At 49.7% G+C, this 17,938-nt stretch overlaps 6 protein-coding genes across 6 annotated transcripts; 1 reads left to right on the plus strand and 5 right to left on the minus strand.

Annotated features, from left to right (window-relative positions):
- Positions 1–2,054: 2,054 nt before the first annotated feature.
- Positions 2,055–2,364, minus strand: FPRO_01348 (uncharacterized protein; the record flags this gene model as incomplete). The annotated part of the gene is made up of 2 exons (XM_031232472.1): positions 2,055–2,165; positions 2,263–2,364. 2 exons carry the CDS (start codon positions 2,362–2,364, stop codon positions 2,055–2,057), a joined length of 213 nt encoding a protein of 70 aa, XP_031075125.1.
- Positions 2,365–3,489: 1,125 nt separating this feature from the next.
- Positions 3,490–5,768, minus strand: FPRO_01347 (uncharacterized protein; the record flags this gene model as incomplete). Its single annotated transcript, XM_031232484.1, has 3 exons — positions 3,490–3,557; positions 3,617–4,503; positions 4,564–5,768. 3 exons carry the CDS (start codon positions 5,766–5,768, stop codon positions 3,490–3,492), a joined length of 2,160 nt encoding a protein of 719 aa, XP_031075126.1.
- Positions 5,769–6,845: 1,077 nt separating this feature from the next.
- Positions 6,846–8,038, minus strand: FPRO_01346 (putative cis-prenyltransferase; the record flags this gene model as incomplete). Its single annotated transcript, XM_031232495.1, has 3 exons — positions 6,846–7,455; positions 7,506–7,765; positions 7,817–8,038. The coding sequence occupies 3 exons, from the start codon at positions 8,036–8,038 to the stop codon at positions 6,846–6,848; spliced, it is 1,092 nt and encodes a 363-aa protein (XP_031075127.1).
- A 2,692-nt stretch (positions 8,039–10,730) lies between these two features.
- FPRO_01345 (putative glucosidase I) lies at positions 10,731–14,234 on the plus strand (the record flags this gene model as incomplete). The annotated part of the gene is made up of 9 exons (XM_031232506.1): positions 10,731–10,858; positions 10,937–10,959; positions 11,016–11,133; positions 11,188–11,284; positions 11,341–11,343; positions 11,398–12,025; positions 12,078–12,537; positions 12,593–13,837; positions 13,889–14,234. The coding sequence occupies 9 exons, from the start codon at positions 10,731–10,733 to the stop codon at positions 14,232–14,234; spliced, it is 3,048 nt and encodes a 1,015-aa protein (XP_031075128.1).
- A 660-nt stretch (positions 14,235–14,894) lies between these two features.
- FPRO_01344 (putative oligomycin sensitivity conferring protein (ATP5)) lies at positions 14,895–15,939 on the minus strand (the record flags this gene model as incomplete). Its single annotated transcript, XM_031232517.1, has 4 exons — positions 14,895–15,008; positions 15,062–15,154; positions 15,305–15,616; positions 15,778–15,939. The coding sequence occupies 4 exons, from the start codon at positions 15,937–15,939 to the stop codon at positions 14,895–14,897; spliced, it is 681 nt and encodes a 226-aa protein (XP_031075129.1).
- Positions 15,940–16,412: 473 nt separating this feature from the next.
- FPRO_01343 (putative MOB1 protein) lies at positions 16,413–17,438 on the minus strand (the record flags this gene model as incomplete). Its single annotated transcript, XM_031232528.1, has 5 exons — positions 16,413–16,654; positions 16,707–16,840; positions 16,887–16,980; positions 17,037–17,200; positions 17,413–17,438. 5 exons carry the CDS (start codon positions 17,436–17,438, stop codon positions 16,413–16,415), a joined length of 660 nt encoding a protein of 219 aa, XP_031075130.1.
- Positions 17,439–17,938: the final 500 nt, after the last annotated feature.

Here is a 17,938-nt window from a genome sequence, read left to right on the forward strand (position 1 = left end):
GGGGCATTTGTTTAGCTCGGGATCGCACAATATTGAGTAATAGAAATCAAAGACTGGATGGACTTTTCGGGTCTGGAGACGTCAGGTGAGCATTCGACACGACACCATGGCTTGTCTGTCACAGTCATTCATTACCTGGACTGTCACAGTCGATGCCATGTCCGTCCATCCATCATGAAATCTCGGTCAGTCAAGGATGAATGTCGCAGCTCACCAAGTATCCATCCATTCTATCGAGAACCACCCAATGATGAATTGTTAGCGAGTAATGAGATGCCAAAAGCCGCTGCCGCTGCCGCTGCCGCTCAGAAATCCAATGTCCAAACAAAGAAAAGAATTTCGCTGCAACCGCTAACGCCGGATCGGCCTAAAAAAAAAAGAGAGAGAGGTGTGCCACTCACTCGATTGGATGAAACAAGTCGAGATTTAGTAATGAGAACGACCTCGCTGAGAAGCCAAGACTAACAGAAAAAATCAACTCCCCAGCTGCCTCTTGCTTGTCCGTCTAATAATTTTGTCAAACCTCGTCTTGGCAACAACACGTCAAATTGCACATCATCTTGCTGACCATCAGATGTTTCTACAGTGCAGGCAGTCATGTCCTTACCCCGGAATCTTGCAAGCATTGCGTCTTCATGTATTCATTTGACGTATATGTTGTACAACTTGCAACATGAAAGACCATGTCACTTATACGAACTTGCACTTATAAACTCCGCGGACAAGGCTCCTCCCACCTAACCGTACTCCTCCTCTTTGCGAGACAACCTTTTTGCTGAGCCAGCCAGTAAGCGGATTCTTCCTACAGTTCAACAAGAACCAAACGTAACGTAGCAAAACGTAATATAATGACATCCTTCGTCAGCGAATGGACGGCAGCACCTGTAGAGTATAGGTAGAGTAATAGAAACAACACAACCCCGCCTTCGTTTCCCTGGAATTGCATCAAAAAGCCCCAGATCTCAAAATTAAGAAATCACATATTGGCAGATTCGCTGAGATCCTCGTGATCTAAAGAATGTCGGCCACGTCGGGAGTGCAACGCGATTCGGCAATGGCCTTTTCTAAGCACCCGTTTCTTCTGGACCCCCCAAGCTAGAAGCCCCAAGGTCGACCCGACACCTTCGCGAAAAAAAGGACATTACTATAGCGTACGTACAGTGGCCACTCAGGTCACAAGGGCAGTCTTAAAACAGCAGAGTTTGAGGCGCTGCATGCTCCTCGGTACGAAAAGAGTATTTTTGCCTCAAGATACCTTACCCGCTTTGCACCGCCGGCTTATTACCACTCCAAATCGTACAACGCCGCACTCATGCTTGAACTGTCTTCAGAGACAGAGCCCGTCAGAGAAGACAAATTTGAGAGAATTTTAAAATGCTAACGATACGTAAAAGAGAGGCATTTCCTTCGAGAACCGGCAAAGATGCCGGTCCCCAGATTTTAGGTCCTCTATAAGGGTTCTTTTCAAGTAAACATTACTCTCTCCGGTGGGCATCGTCGTTACCGGCACCCCGTTTCCTCCGGCCCTAGTCGACGCCAACTGGAGCTTAAACACGCCAGGCCGAGACCGACCACGGAGACGAACACCGACTCCAGCCGCCGAGGGACCAGACATGTCAGCCGGGGTCCTATTTTCAGTAGTAACCAAACGGAGACCAATTTACTCCGCGCATATTGTAGTTAATAAGTTAGTATCCTCCCTCCCGAAACCTCATCTCAATATCAACAGCCTTGAACAACCCCCAATTGCTAAGCACAGACAGCCAAGAAACATACCACGTTCCTGAATCACGCTGACCATATGATATGCCATAGTACGACCAGCATCCTGGCAACATGCGATTTAGCTGTTGCACGTGCCTCATGGTGTCTGATCTAGATGAGATTGCTCAGCTCGTCCCCGGACTATCGTGTACATGGTATGTAATTAATAAGCTACATCGGCTGTTTCTCCAGACGACAATGACCTGGGAAAGACAACGCCTCATCAAATTATGCACTCCAGACTGAGGCCCCTGAATAACCTGTTGAATGCCAGCCGAGATCGCCATCATTCAGAAAAGGAGGTTCACAATAGCATCATTGAGCAGCATGTTTGTGCAACACCATTGCAGGTCCTCGGAATCATGATCGGATTTCGGCACCATCGTCAGGACTTTCCAGATCTGTGTTGTGTTTGATTACGAATATATCATCATGAGAGTGTAATAACGTGATCTCCTCTCCGCGCCAGCGGACTCGGAGCGCGGCCGGGACACTTACAGCTTGCTTATAAGCGCCGTGTACCCGCAGCCGCACCCCCCTGGAGCCTATCACCGAAGGTAAAAGGGAAGACGGGAGCAGACAAAAAAAGACACCGGCCATTAAGAGGGACAGATTTACCCCGGATTTTCCTTAACGTCATGACCCAGATCTGCCTGTCACTTTCACTTTCACTTTCACTTTCTTTCCATCACTCCTCCAACACGTCACCTAGCTCCCACTGTCTCTCTGACTAAGTACCTAATGACCAACCCCCTTCCAAATTCCGAACCCCCGGAACCTCCATCTCCGTGTGACACTATTGAGCTCGAAACCTTTCTAAACCCCTTCTCTTCTCTCTTCTCTTCCCGCCCCTTCTCTCCCCTTACTTTCCTTACATAGCCTAGTTCCTTGCTCCTCAACAAGTTGCAGATCGTAGCTTCGCTACCGCGGACAGGGAGCACTTGCAAGCCTCACAACCACCAGAATAAAAGAAGCTCCCCCCTGTCGCCCTCTGCCGTTGGCCAATGCCTCAAGCTACCCCTTGCACTCTGGCGGCTCAGAAAATCAATTACCTAACATTTTGCTATTAGCGGTCTGCATCGTGAACCTCGTGACCATGGCTGGACCACCCTCGAACCTTGGTGTCAAGCTCGGCGGGTGGGCTGTAATCTCGGCACTGAGCACAACCTAACCACCATCAGCTCCAGCCCAAACATCGTGACTTTTCCCTGGTGCTCCTCTCGTCGCCTCTCCTCATCCGGTCATCACTAACACATTTCAAGCACGTGCTTCCATTGGTCGAATCCAACGGTGTATTCATTCCGCCCAGGCGGGGCCAATGTAAGTAATGCAATACACACCCCTCAAACTCCCCCGCATTTTGCCCCAGGCTCTCCATCCATATTCGCACCTTCGCCTGCTATACCATAACGCTTTCTATAGAATTGAGAATAACCCCTGAACGTATACAGCATCTGCGCTTCCAGACGAGAACTTGATAACATAACCCTCGATTCAACAAACCCTCCCTCAACCATTTGAGAACACCAGAAACAAAGAACGGGTACTGTATGACCGCGTCCACCGCCATCCCAAGAAAACAAAGGAAACGCCGTATGTGTCTATCGTATACATTCGCCCATTAGTCTATGGGCGGTGCAATTCGTTTTAGAACCAATCGTCGATTTCAAAATGAGGCCATCGTGACTGGTCCGTGACTCGCGTCACACAAATGTCGCCTGACCTTTATCGACCATTGGCCTTTTTACCTCCCGCTTTGAGGCGTTCCTTGCAGTCCTCGCAATACCATTTTGCTACACCAAGTTAGCGTTTAGTTCGCCTGATAGTTCAGTCCTCTTTTGCAACAACTTACCTGTTGATGTTGGTGCGACCTTCAGTCCAACACAGTCCAAATGGAACCATTCGCGGGGGCACTCAACAGCATCGCAAGCTACCATCTCACCATAGGACACCCCATTACAGTAACAGTATGTTGGCTCATCTGCATCAACATCACCGTCATCTTCGTCGCCTTGCATGCTGCTGTTCGTGTCTTCTTCGGCCAGTTGAGCAGCAACTGCTGCATGAATGGCAGGTGCAGCTTTCTTCTGATTTTTCTTTCCAGTACCAGTCGCGTCATTGTTCCTCGATGAGCGTGCCCGGGGCTGCACTGCCTCTTGGAACGTTGCCAATGCTGGCGTTGATGGTTTACTGGCGCGCCCGCTCTTTGTTGTGACTGTGGTAGTCTGTGGAACTGGTGGTAGAGACTCGCTCTTGCGATCATTCTCCTCCGGCTTTTTGGTATCCTTCTTGCTGCCAGTCGTAGCAGCGGTGGTGGTTACAGCTGTAGTGGTGGTGGAGGTGGTGGCAGTTGTGGTAGGAGGAGGGACCGGAGGCGTTGATACAGTTTCTGTTTTCTCCGCTTCCTTCTTAGGATTTTCGGTCTTGGTCGGTGCACTCGTCTCCTTTGGAGTCTTGGGTTCAGCACCGTTGCGAAGCGCACTAGCTGCTGGAGCTCCAGTGGTTGGTGTGCTAGCTGCATTGCCATTGGGTTTATTAGAAGCCGATGATGTCGGCCTTGCCTTGTTGCTATCCGTATTTACAGTCTGTATTGAGTTCTGTCGCGAACGAGTCCGAGCCGGGTTTGGAGTAGGAACCGGTACTGGTGATGCGCGAACAGGGGGTAGCTTTGGCTCAGGTAGCTCGGTGATTACGGGTGACGAGTTGACCGAATTGGATAAACCGATTACGCCGTTTCTGCTACAGATCACTATGTTAGAACCTGTCTTCGGAGCATCTCCTGCGGATTCTGGGACGTACCTCTTCTTGGACTGGCCGCTCCCCGAAGGGAGAGCTTTTCTCTTCTTAGGTGCCTCGGGTGCGGGAGTTGCTCTAGGACTTGTTGTCTTTGCCTTTGGTGCAGCATTTCCAAATACCGAGCTCATTGCACGATCTGTTGTCGCCGCAGCACCATTAGTCGTCTTTTCAACCTTGCGTCGCTTCTGTGGCGGGTTGCCATTGTTAGTCGCAGCCGTAGAAATGCCCAGTCCAACATTGGCTGTTTCCGTTGCTGTTGCTGTCTTCCGCGATTTGGCTGTCTTCTTTGGAGCTTCAGGCTTGTGTTTACCGTCATGGTCGTCTCCCTCCGATTCGTGGTTATGGGCATTAGAGTGGTTATGATTATTGTTGTGATTTCTCGAATTCTTCTTTGCTTGTACAGCTTGCTTGCGAGCATCGCTTCTAGCGGCTGCCTCGTCAGCAAGAGCCTGCGCAGCTGCAGATATGGCTGCGGCACCGTCGCGCCGTGTTCGATCGACATGAGAGGCCTTGGAGAAGCGATTTTCAGGATATGCCCAATGTGTGGTGCTTCCCCATTTGGCCTCGTCACTGAATTCGCCTTCTAGGTGAGGCCAGACATCTTCAATCCGAGTGAGCTGGGCTTGGAGTGCTTCGTTGGCTGTCGAGATAACGTGGTTCTTTTCTTCGAGCGAGACAAGCATCTCTTGGATCTTGAGCGCGGTCTGGCGAAAGAGGTGACGACGAGGAAGATTGGATGGGTCGAAAACAGCATCCCTGCTCGATTCATCGACTGAAGGTACGCTCTGGACACTATGGTTGAATGCAATACCACTTGAGCTATTCTGCGCACTCATAGGCGCCGAACCAGGAGCATTGGCACTGGATGCCTCGTTATTCGGACGTGCCTCGGAAACAGGAGCGTTGATGGCAGCTTCAACAAGTCGGAAAAGCTGATCTTCGGGGGTGAAAAGTTTGGCATCAACCTCCTTGAGGAGTGTAAAATGCCGAACGAGTTCCTTTGGGAGTGCAGTTATGGCATCGGCAAAGTGTGTAATCGCAGGGAAAATGTCGATGGGTTGCTCGGCACCGCCGATTGAGTCTCTGCCAGCACCACCTGAACGGCCCAAGTTCGCGATGCTTCGCGGAGGGTTCGTACGAGTCTGACGGACGGGCTGCGACCGGCGGTGCGACGAGTTCTCCGTCGCGGGCGCCTTGGCCGACTTCATGGTGAAAAACGCGAAAGAGTAGAGAGAAGACTAAGGCGGCTCGGTCGATCAGTTCGAGATTAGACGGCGGGACGAAGCTGGGGGCAGAAAGTTTGAATCAAGAGAGAGAGGTATGAGGTGGACAGGAAGTAAATAGGCAAGTAACAGTTGGTATCGGCCAGGTGGAAAACAAAAGGCTAGGTCATTTTGCGCTCTGGTGCCATAAGTGGTGAGAAGAATCTGTGTATAATGAGGAGGGGAGAAAAGAGAGCACGCGTAGTAGCAGAAACGAAAGCGGGATGGGATATGGATTGGATGGGCTGTGTCTGTCTTCCACTCCCATTCGATTTTGGAGACTCAGCGCTGCGAATGCCGCGGCGCCCACTCCCCTCGGGGAGCAAGAAAACATCAGACCTTGATATAGGGTGTTAAAATAAACTTGGTAAAAGGTATCCTAAACCTAGGCTAAACTTGTGCTAGGCTACCTAAGTCTTTTTGTCATCTAGGATCAAGGTCCTGAGTTTTCTCTCCTCCTCTAGCCACTGTACACGCTGTAACTCTAGGGGGCACAGGACCCGACCTGCAGCCCCGGAGAAACCAGCCCCCGATGACGGAGTAGGTACTTAGCGAAAAAGGCACATGCGACTGAGATCAATGTTGACTTTTAACCAGATTAGTCTCCAAGTTAGCAATTACGTCAAATTCAAAGAGAATGCCGCTGTCTCCCACAATCTCAATTCCATATTTGAATGCAATACTCAAGTCTTTAGGGGTTAATCAGATACTGATCAAGGAGGAATGTCCTACGCCGCGTGGGGTATCAATATCGATAGCCATTTCGTCATAACCTCACATCCATTGGCGATGAAATATCTGTTTACAAAGAACCAGTGCAGAATCAACGCAAACAAGCTTATCTTGTACAAACTAAGAAATTGGTATTAAGAGCGTATTAAAGTCTATCGCTCAGGAACCCCAGCAAAACTAACACCAAAATCTTCAAATTCACACGCCTTTCTCAACCATCCCAATACTGCTTATGATGAATGCTGTTTGGATTTTCTACTCAACCAGGGTATCACTGCCACCAGAATCAAATCACGCTGTAACAGAAGAAGGCCGAACCACTGCCTCGTCGCGATCCTTCTGCTTCTGCCTCCATTGCCACTCGAGCAGAATCCAGATGAAGTCCTTGAGGTCGAAATCAGGCCACAGAGTATCGATGAAGAAGATCTGTGTATCCTGATGGCATTGCCAGAGCATGAAGTCGCTGAGGCGCTCCACTCCGCTGGTTCGTACAAAAATATCTAGGGGCGGGTCGTTTGCAGTGTACATGTGCTTGTCCAAGGTCTCGGCTGTAACTGTTTCGGGGTTTGGTAAGCCCGAAAGGCTGGCAGCGCTGTTTCTTGCGCGTAGACGAGGAGGAGGGGAGTCGGGTTGTAGTGTGGGCGATGAGGAATCTCCATCGCTGTCCTTCTTGGCATCATCTCCATCTAATGGTTCGACCTCTTCAGGGAGGACATCCGGGATTGTAGGCAGCCCCTCGCGACCGTCCAGCTGGCGCGAAAGGATCTTCTGTCGAATTCGAGACGGGGAGAAGGGTGTGCTTCGAGGAGGTGTGGGAGCGAGAAACTCTTGCACTGTTGATTTCACTGCGGACGTGATCTCGGCTCGCGAGGTGTATGGGAAGCAGATGTTCAGAACGGCCCTGAATACGCGTTAGCAATTGGTTCACTCCTTCGGATACAATGGACTGACTTATTATTGTGCTTGGTTCTCGCGACAGCCTTGTCGACCACTTCAAGAACGTCGGTTCGGATCATGTCGCGCTGGCCCAAGACGCGCACACGAGCACCGTAACGGTCGAGGATATGGCCATATTTTGTTAGCTGCTCCAGCTTGATCTTGGCCAGCTCCATCAGACCCTCCACTTCGTATTTTGGTCGATTGAAGTTCTCAATACTGAAGGCGTATACAGTCACTACCTTGACTCCAGACTTGTAGCAAATTTCCATGATCTAGATTACACGTTAGCACGTCGCACAATTGCGGAATCACGGATAACACACCCTAGCCAGCGCCTCAAATCCTCGGTGATGACCCTCTACGGTCTCCATTCTGTGATTTCGAGCATATCGTCGGTTGCCGTCCATCTCGAAAGAAACATGTTGAGGAATAGGACCTTGCTTGAGGGCGCCAATGAGAAGCTCGCGAAGCTGGCGCATAGCCCATTCTCCAGGAGGAGACTCGACAATTACCCTCCGGAGAAACGATGATATAGCGTCAGACATTGTATTCGTTTTGCGTGCCAGACTTAATTTTGGATAATAATTCAAGGAAAGAAAAAAACCGTCGGGTGGAATAGTGAACGTGTTATCGAGTGTCGCTAGCTTAATTCAGATGGATGTATGTACAACCTAGGCGGTATGAGACGGAATTCGGAATTCGAGAGGAGTTTATGAAAATGGTATACTTGAGAACCAGCTTTAATAATTGGTATGGGAAAACGATCGCCAGATGGCAAATAAACGAAGGTGACGACGAATTGACAAGACAGACACGAAGCCTATGGTGGCGGAGTAGGCATCTGACGATGGGGATGAGGCTTGTTGAGGCGAGGCGTAGGTTGGCTACGTTTGGAACAGGTTGGCACAAGCTTGGCGATTTTTGAAGCAGGGCAGCTTTTCTGTACTTTATTAGGTGCCACCAGGGATGGTCCTGGTCCAATGATATCTCTCTCGACACAGGTGGCTTAACGTCATTTTCAGGAACAGGCGCTGTGTCGTTTATATAACGGCACAGCTGACTGGGCAGGCATGTTTACCACAACGGCACAACCTACCAGTAGCCATTGCAATTAGCCGTGACCTGAGGTTCAGCAAGGATCGGAGTGTTCGGGAGAGAAGTCTTCATGAGTTGGGTGATTCAGCCCCTAGCAGGGGATCATGGGAGATCGTGTTAGTGGATCGTCTACCCTGGAACCTCGAGATTTTGATGTCGTTCCGAAATTGAGTCCTTTTTCATGTGATTGTAGGTGTCTTCGGGAATAAAGATCGATTCGAAAATCTGTTTTGGTTCTGCCGTAAATACTGATGAGGCTGGAGCTGTGGCTTCAATGTCTGTATCCAGCAACGCAATCGGTTCAAGCACTAGGTAGGTGTTTTTGCTACCCTCAGTCTCATATAGTGCTTCTATCTATACCTCATATAGGTAGGCATAGGCACTGATCATTCGTCTGCCCTCTTTCTCGCTTGATATAAGCCTTAGTGGTTGCGATTCGACTTCTCGATACAGGGTATTCGGTAACACAAAGAAGCATAACGAACGTAACACATCGATATTTATGATTAGACCCGACGTTGGGTTGCTTTGTTCGGTTTGAACCCACCAGTAAGGAGTTCGCCTAGAATTCATTCGATATTCAATGAGGTAACATCGTAAGTCCATCATCTCAAAGAAAGCTTCTGTTCGGAAAGCAATCATCCCATCCAACCCCAACACATTGATAGCATCATCAAACGCCTTAATAGTAAGTTAAAATCGTCCGTAGCAAAATTTTGACTGCCATGACTTTATATCAAAGCTCAATTAGCAACATCCAGCATATAAGTCGAGGTTAAATATGCTGTCTCAACGTTGTGTTTGTTGTTATTATGATATGATCCATATAGATGACAGGGAGCGGATCTCCAACATGCTCGCATCTGCAGCTGGGCAACACGTACGCATGGGGCACAAGTTTGGAGAAGACAAGGATAAGATAAGAGAATCCTGACCTTCCCCAGCCAAGATTTCCCCAGCTGGGTAAACCGAAAAAACTCAATCTGCATCCTATTGGTATCTCTTGGTTTTGTGGATTCTATCGATTTCCCTTGACTCGAGTCTACCAAAAATAGGACATGTCATATTCTGCTTTCATGAGAGAACATGGTTCAGAACCTTGATTCTGACAACAGCGCTCGACTTTTTTCCCCTTGCTAGAAATACGTCATTACCGCATAAAAAACCTCAGGGAGCTTGTTAGCTTTGCGGATTAGGTGCTATGAAACGCCACCATGCAAACGCCATGGTTCACAGGCATGTAGAAGCTGTCTCTGCAGTGAACGCTTCATGACTCTCGTATAAGAGAAATTATGTGTAACATGACAGGATTGTTTCTCTCTTGTGTACCGTGCAGTGTTTCTCCTGTTGGCAGAGCATTCTCATACCAGAGAAGACTTTAATGCTCTCATCCAGCTGTGAGCCCGCCGAGTGATGGCCGATGATGGTGTTGTTGGTGGAGTTGAAGAGCCCAGGTCCATGTCTAACCGCCTGTTGCTAACTGTAGAGTTCAATGTCACTCTACTGCAAGAGCTGGCAGGTCTAGTACCGATTCAGAGACAAATACCCATGTTTGGAGAAGGGCGGAGGATATGCAGCGGCCGCTGATACAATCGGTTGGTCAGCGATCCTCGCTGCACCATGTGCTATGTGCTATCCTTGGGTTATCTGTAAAGCTAGGAACAAAAAAAAAAACATCTTCAACGAGATAGGAGGAAGCCACAATAGGTAGACAGCAAAGACGGCCAAACTTAGGTAGTCCGAGCCTCAGGCACAACCGAGACTATCATTCTTGATCCTACCCACCATCGTCGATCCCGTGTGTCTTGTTTGTCTCGCCTTTTTGCTCGGGTGTAGACTAAGGACTAACCTTGGGAGAGCTGTTTTTCTTACGAGGTCTCTTTTCTTCGAATCTCTCACCTCCTCTTCCTCCTCCTCCTCTTCTCTTCATCCTCTCCTCACCAGAGGAGGCTCACCTACACTCTCGAAGCCTCTTGTCATCGTCTTTCATCTGTTACTCTGTTATTCTTCTCCTCTCCGCTTCCCCACACGCTCCAATTGACCTCATCATCCCCCACCAAAGTAAACCGTTGCTACCCCTCGTCGATCGTCGCCCGTGCTTCCCGCCCCTCGTCGAGTTCTAGTCGAGCTTCACTCTGAGCCATGGTTGTTCATGACGGTCACGAATACCTCACCGAGGAAGAGAGACGCCTCAAGGAGGATCGCGATCGCACCAAGTACTGGAAGAAATGGGGCCCTTATGTTGCTGAGAGACAATGGGCTACAGGCATGTGATTCTGACAGTGGTCAACCAGGACCAGTCATGATAAGTCAATTGCTAACCAACGCAAAGTCCGAGAGGATTATAGTCACGATGGAGACGCCTGGAGTCGTGAGTAACCGTTTTTAATGTCGCATCTCATCACCGGCACTAACGAGCTACGTCAGACTTCCCTCACGACCACGCTCGATCGCGCGCATTCCGTTGGGGTGAAGACGGTATCGCTGGTGTCTGCGATACCCACGGCTTCCAAAACATTGGCTTCAGCTTCTGGAACGAGGAAGAGTTAGTCAAATGTCACCGCAGGATAATGAACCACGATTGCTAATGAATCTACAGTGAATTCCTCAAGGAGCGTCTCTTTGGCCTCTCAAATCCCCAGGGCAACCATGGCGAGAGTGTAAAAGAGGCTCACTTCCACGTCGACAATACTCCTGTCAGTCATCTTCGCATCTCACTTTCATTCAATTGGCCTGCTAACGATTTGATTAGACTGTAATTCGCCAGATTTCCAAAAAAAATCCACTCTAAGCTGACCAGTCATGATAGCACTCTTACATGAAATTCCTTTACAAATATCCACAGAACAAGTTCCCTTACAAAGACCTGATCGACGAAAACGCTCGACGAGGAAAGGAAGACAAAGAATACCAGATCACCGATACCGGGGTCTTCGACGAGGACAGATACTGGGACATCTTCATCGAGACTGCGAAAGAGACCGATGACCCCGATGAGATCCTCTTCCGAGTTACTGCCTGGAACCGAGGCCCTGACCCTGCGCCTCTTCACATCATTCCCCAGGTTTGGTTCCGCAATACCTGGAGCTGGGGTCGAGAGCCTGAGGAGAAGAAGCCATCGATTAAATACGTCGACGAGAATGTGGCCAAGTCTAACCACTGGAGCTTGGGTGAGCGACACTTCTTGTGCTCCCCTTCACCCGGTGTTGGCTCCAGCGGCGACGATGTGATGCCCAAATTCATGTTCACTGAAAACGATACCAACTTCAAGGCTCTCTATGATCAAAAGAACAAGCAGCCCTATGTCAAGGATGCGTTCCACCGATACATCGTCGACGGAGAGAAGGAGGCTGTTAACCCTGCCAAGACTGGCACAAAATGTGCTGCATGGTTCAACTTTAACGAAGACGGCGGTGTTAACCCTGGCGAATGTGCTGGTAAGTACTATTGATTCCAAGCTACATAAAATGCAACTAACTCCCGGTTTAGTCGTTCGATTCCGTTTTACCAGGAGAGACGACAACTACCTCGACGAGGAAGACTTCGATGATGTTATTGAGACCCGCAAGGAGGAGGCCGATGAGTTCTACTACAGACTCAGTCCTCTACCCATGGCAGATGATTTGCGCAATATCCAGCGACAAGCTTTCTCCGGCATGATGTGGACTAAGCAACATTATCACTTCATCTGGGATCACTGGGCGAATGGTGACCCTACTATGCCGCCTCCTCCAGCTTCCCGGAAAGACATCAGAAACTCGGCCTGGAAACATATGCACTGCGACGACATTCTATCCATGCCCGATTCATGGGAGTATCCTTTCTTTGCTGCTTGGGATAGCGCCTTTCACTGTATTCCGTTGGCCATGATTGACCCCGACTTTGCCAAGAAGCAGCTTGATTTGTTCACTCGAGAGTGGTACTGTCATCCCAATGGACAGTTGCCAGCGTAAGTGACTTGCTCTGCTTGATACCTAGAACGTCATGTGCTGACATGTCTCCAGATACGAATGGAACTTTGGTGATGTGAACCCACCAGTCCATGCATGGGCGACTTTCAGAACGTTCAAAATTGAGCGCAAGATGTATGGCCGTCAGGACTTGGACTTCCTAGAGCGCGTGTTCCAGAAGCTACTCCTCAACTTCACCTGGTGGGTGAATCGTAAGGATGCCGATGGCAAGAACGTGTTCGAAGGAGGTTTCTTGGGCCTAGACAATATTGGCTTGTTCAACCGCTCAGAGCCCCTGCCCACTGGCGGTGTCCTAGAGCAAGCCGACAGTACTGGATGGATGGCGTTCTACTGTCTTTCTATGCTCAACATTGCTCTTGAGCTGGCCAAGCATCGCCGAATCTACGAGGATATCGCATCCAAGTTCTTCGAGCACTTCATCTTCATTAGTGATGCGATGACCTTCAGAACCGGCCACAAGGACGAAAAGTCCCTATGGAATGAGGAGGATGGCTTCTACTATGATGCCATTTCCTGGGGCGGCCCCTGGATCCAGCAGCTGCCCGTCCGATCGCTTGTGGGCTTGATCCCTCTTTATGCGACCATTACTCTGGAACCAGAGTTGATCAACAGGCTCCCTTCTTTCAAGAAGAGAGTTGACTGGTTCATTGAGAACCGATGCGATCTCGCTGAGAGGAACATGGCCAGTATCCGAAAGCGAGGTAAGGGCAACCGTATTCTGTTGTCCATCGTGAGCAAGGACCGATTGGAGAAGATCCTCAAGCGCATGCTCGACGAGGACGAGTTCTTCAGTGACCACGGTATTCGCTCACTCTCCAAGTTTCACAAGGAGAACCCATTCTCCATGGACGTAAACGGCCAGAAGTTCTGTGTTGGATACGTGCCGGGTGACTCAGATAGTGGTCTGTTTGGCGGCAACAGCAACTGGAGAGGTCCTATTTGGCTCTGCGTCAACTTCCTGCTTGTCGAATCCCTGCAACGTTTCTTCCTCTTTTACGGACCAGACTTCCAGGTAGAGTGCCCGACTGGTAGTGGCGATTACATGCACCTGGGCAAGGTATCTGAAGAGATTCAGCACCGTTTGCAGCACCTCTTCGCCCGTACCGATGACGGAAGGCGCAGCATCAACGGCGGTGATGATCGTCTTGACTTTGATGAGCACTGGAAGGATTACCTTTGGTTCCACGAATTCTTCGATGGTGATAACGGCCGTGGTCTGGGAGCTACTCACCAGTGTGGATGGACTGGACTGATTGCTCGCATGATTCATGATACTGGGTATGTTTTTTGTAATCTTCTTGTGATGAAACAGTGTACTGACATTTATAGCGTCAACTGCCGCCTTCCTCATACTCCTCGCACGCCTTCAATTGCCATGGGTCATTACTTTGACGACATCTTCCATCGAAGCGTCGAGACGGGTGTTCCTCACTCTGGTATGCCTCGCATCAGGCGGTCGTCCACAGCTCGGTCCATCGGTGCCCGTAGTGACTTTGACGATGATACTCGCTCTGTGACCAACTCGATCTATCACGATGACCCGGATCGAGCCAGGGAGCGCACTGAAGCCGATGCTCACATGCACAGCTACGTCTCCGAGCAGCTTGAGAGGTACAGAGATGACAAGAAAGATGGAAGCTATGAGCATGATGACGAGTTCGAGACCAAAGCATAGGAGGCTTGCATGGTTATTGGGTGAAGTGAAAGATTGGTGCTGTCAAGAGGAAGGAATAGGTAATTGGGCGTTCTGAAAAGCAGGCCTGGCCAATTGTGCCGTGTTCGGAGTAGCAGGGTATCCTGAGTTTATGGGCTTAGACATATCATTCAGCAATCCAAGTAGTCATGATACAGTAGAGTTCTTCTTTCGTATTGTTGTCCGTGATGAATATTCAATGACATCACATTATAGCAATACATGATAAATTTGTTCAAGTCACTGAAATGAGTTATTTGATGGGGGTGAAGCTTTCGATTCCGTGTGAGCTCGTCTTCCAAGTCACAGAGATTCATCGTTTTTTTCTCTTTCTTTTACAACAGACAGACAAACTGAAAGTCATCACGCCGAACAAAGAGAATTCAATTGGGGAACTGCTTTATTGCATGCCCTGTTCACACCCTCCTACACTATTCTTTCCATCGACGCTCTCCCCATTCTTCTCCTCCAGCCCGGGGATACAACAGCAATTAGGCTTGGAAGACTCAAAAAGAAACAGGCGGAAGAGAGGCCCCAGACGCCGACGGGCAAGCCGCTTAGAGCTGGTTTTGCGTGGTGACGAATCCCACGAGACGAGGCAAAGGAGACACTAAATAGAGTTTGTATACTATGTTGGTGGTTTTACAGAGTGTCCGTGAGGAGCTTGTTCATCTTGGCGATGCGGGAAGACACGCTGAGGTCGATGGTTCGGTCACCGATCTCAACGACGAGTCCACCAACAATCTCGGGGTTAACCTGGGGGAAGGGGTTAGGGTTTGAGTTGTGGTGATGGTATGGTCTAGACATACCTCGTTGGTGACCTTGAGCTTCTGGCCCTGGCTGACGTAGGCAGACTTGGAGACGGCAGTCTCCAATCGGTTGAGGGTTCGCTTGTCGAGAGCCTAGAGACGACAATGTCAGTCCATTGTCCTTTATGTTCCATGCCATGATGTCTATCTGTTCATCCATCCTCGTCATATGCCTAATATCGATATGCTGTGACGTAGCTTCCTACTTCCAACCCATGTCGATTCATATATGCCCAAACGTACCTGAGCGCTGGTAACAGTGAGCTCAACCTCACCGCGGGCGGCAGAGATGATGGAAGAGAACTTCTCAACAACACCGGGGATAAGTCCAAGTCGGTTGTTCTCGGCGAGGGTGGCGAGGAAGTTCTTGACGGTCTCGTCCTTGGCGTTGATCTGCTTCTCGAGCTCCTGGACGATGGCCTTCTTGTCGGCCGGGGTGAGGGTCGGGGCGGACAGGACGGTGGCGAGCTTGGGGTCCTTCTCGATGAGAGCGCCGAGTCTGTTCAGGGCATCGGCAGCGGCGTCGATGCTCGAGGTCTTGACGGCAGCAGTGTACTAAATTGACGCAAAAGAAAAAATTGCGTGTCAGCGACGACGCGATTCCAATTGAGGTTTCTGTGCCATGGCGAGGGGAGTGCAATTGGCCTACAAAGCCAATTGACACATGGAAGGTTCGAGGTACGGGGCTTTCTTCATTGTAGGTGGTGCATTATTACCAGAGCAGTAGCATATGTGCCATCAACGCCGAAGACGGAAATCGGGGGCTTGACTTCGGTCGTGGCAGCGGCAGCGAAGGATCGGACGGGGGCGGCTCGGAGGGCGAGGGCTCGCTGAGGAGCGGCGACTCGGGCGGCGCGGAGAACCTGTCGCGAGAACATGACGGCGGCTTCTTTGACGAGGACGAGGAGGAGGGAGATGAGAAGAAGGGTGTGATGGTAGATGTTCGGCTTCAATTCACTTGGAGGTTGTTGCTAGCCTGGGGTCTCGGCAATTTTCGGGCGCTCGATGCCTTACATCCGTTCCAGGCATCCACTTTCTGATTACATAACTCAACATCAGATATCAAATATCAGACATCTGCAACTCTTGGCTCTTGAGTTTCCATCAGAGAAGGTCAGTCGGTTCATTGGATACTAAAGGAAAGGACTTTCTGTTTCCTCAGGACGTATCCTTGTTAATGCACATGCTAGTTACTATAGTGCGGAACCCCCAATGGCGCAGAACGACTAACAACCTGCTCCCTATCAATCATGATCATACAGCCAAACAGCTTCTTACACTCTAGAATCTTTCCTCAAACGCCCAAAACTCCCAATTGCTAAGTATCAGTCCCTTCACCCTCAAACTTCTCCTAGTCGCTCTTGAGCATGCTGTCCACCAGATCACCAAGAGGACCCCAGTAATCTCTACCACTCGCCAGGCCGTGCTCATCAACAAACAGCACGTACTGCTTGAAGCTTGTGTTGAGGTGCGGCTCGAGTCCGAGCTCACGAATCACGGGGTAGTGATGACAGTAGATGTGTGCATATACACGGTACATGCGTTTAAAGATCTGGCGAACCAGTGCTGGGAATGATTTGGGGAAGGGTACGCCTGGTGACTATTAGTGTAAGTGTCCAAGACTATAAAAAGGTCCAATGCATACCGATCTTGCTGGGCAAGACTTGTTCGTTGTCAATATTCGCCTGCACCCATGACATGAGTTGCTCGATGTATGCTGGCGCAGGCATCTTGGTTGGACGCTTGTAGTTCTCATTGTCTTGCCACAAATACTCGAACCTAGTCCAGTCAGTTTCTGAGTTGTCTTTGGCTTAGGAAAGCGTACTCATCAGTAGCCTTCATTTCAGGGCATGACTGTGGTGAGCAGAACTCGGTGATGGCACCATAGAGAAGGTTGATCTGGTTATAGAAGTCCACCACTGAGCCATCAAATTAGCTACGCTTCCTTACAAATATCAATTTTTGACAAACTTACTGTTGACAGCTAACCATTCATTCTCATCCTCGCCTTCTGGAAGCTTGACAACCTTGCGCAAGCTGCCACCGCCGAGCGTCACCTCGGCATATTGTCGCAACTGATAGCTGGCCGAGCCGCCCTTACCCACGCGCGGGCGGAACTGGTTTCTCGTCCGCTGGTTACTGTTCACCAAAGTTCCCGGATTAGCAAGTGTCAACTCATCCACAAACATCAGAGGTTCTCCTGATAGGGAGACGGGTATAATGGTCGTTTCCAACTGCTGCATCGTCAGGAGCGACTTCGGGTTCAAGTATCGAAACATGCTGGCGGTGTGCGGCGGCGAACACGGAGACTCCATGGTTAAGGTGTTTAGGAACAATGTAGAGAGACTAACACGGTAGTTAAGAAGGCTTGAGCCATTGTGAGCGGCGATTTCGACGAGGTCTCAAAAGGTCGAGTTGCGATGCTGTTGCATTCCAGCGGTTAGCGGGGCAATCAATCATGGGTTATAGTGAGGGGAGACAAACAAGGCTGGGTAAAATGAGACAGATACCTCTAATCTTTCTCGTGGATAATTAGATGCGATATTGCAGAATCGTAAACTGCTAGGATGGCGCTTTTTGTATATTGTTTTGGTAAGGGGTTGCGGCTGAACCTTATTGCTGAGGGTGATAGGGCAAAGGTGCAATAGGTAAGGTTGAGTTGTACGTTATCGATGGCGTAGGACAGTTGCACTGTTTACTCTATTTCCTGATTGGTTTGGTTGCTACGGAGCCTGGTCATCCAACGAACCCCACCACTACCTACCTACGCTGCCACTGAAGCTTGATGCCAGTGCCAGTGTAGCCCGTGCATTTGACGATTGAATTTCATGGCTGATCAAACTATGATTATTATGACACTGTTTATTACGGCTCTTT

This window comes from Fusarium proliferatum (genome assembly GCF_900067095.1).
Source record: "Fusarium proliferatum ET1 genome assembly, contig: FPRO_scaffold001, whole genome shotgun sequence".
NCBI lineage: Eukaryota > Fungi > Ascomycota > Sordariomycetes > Hypocreales > Nectriaceae > Fusarium > Fusarium proliferatum.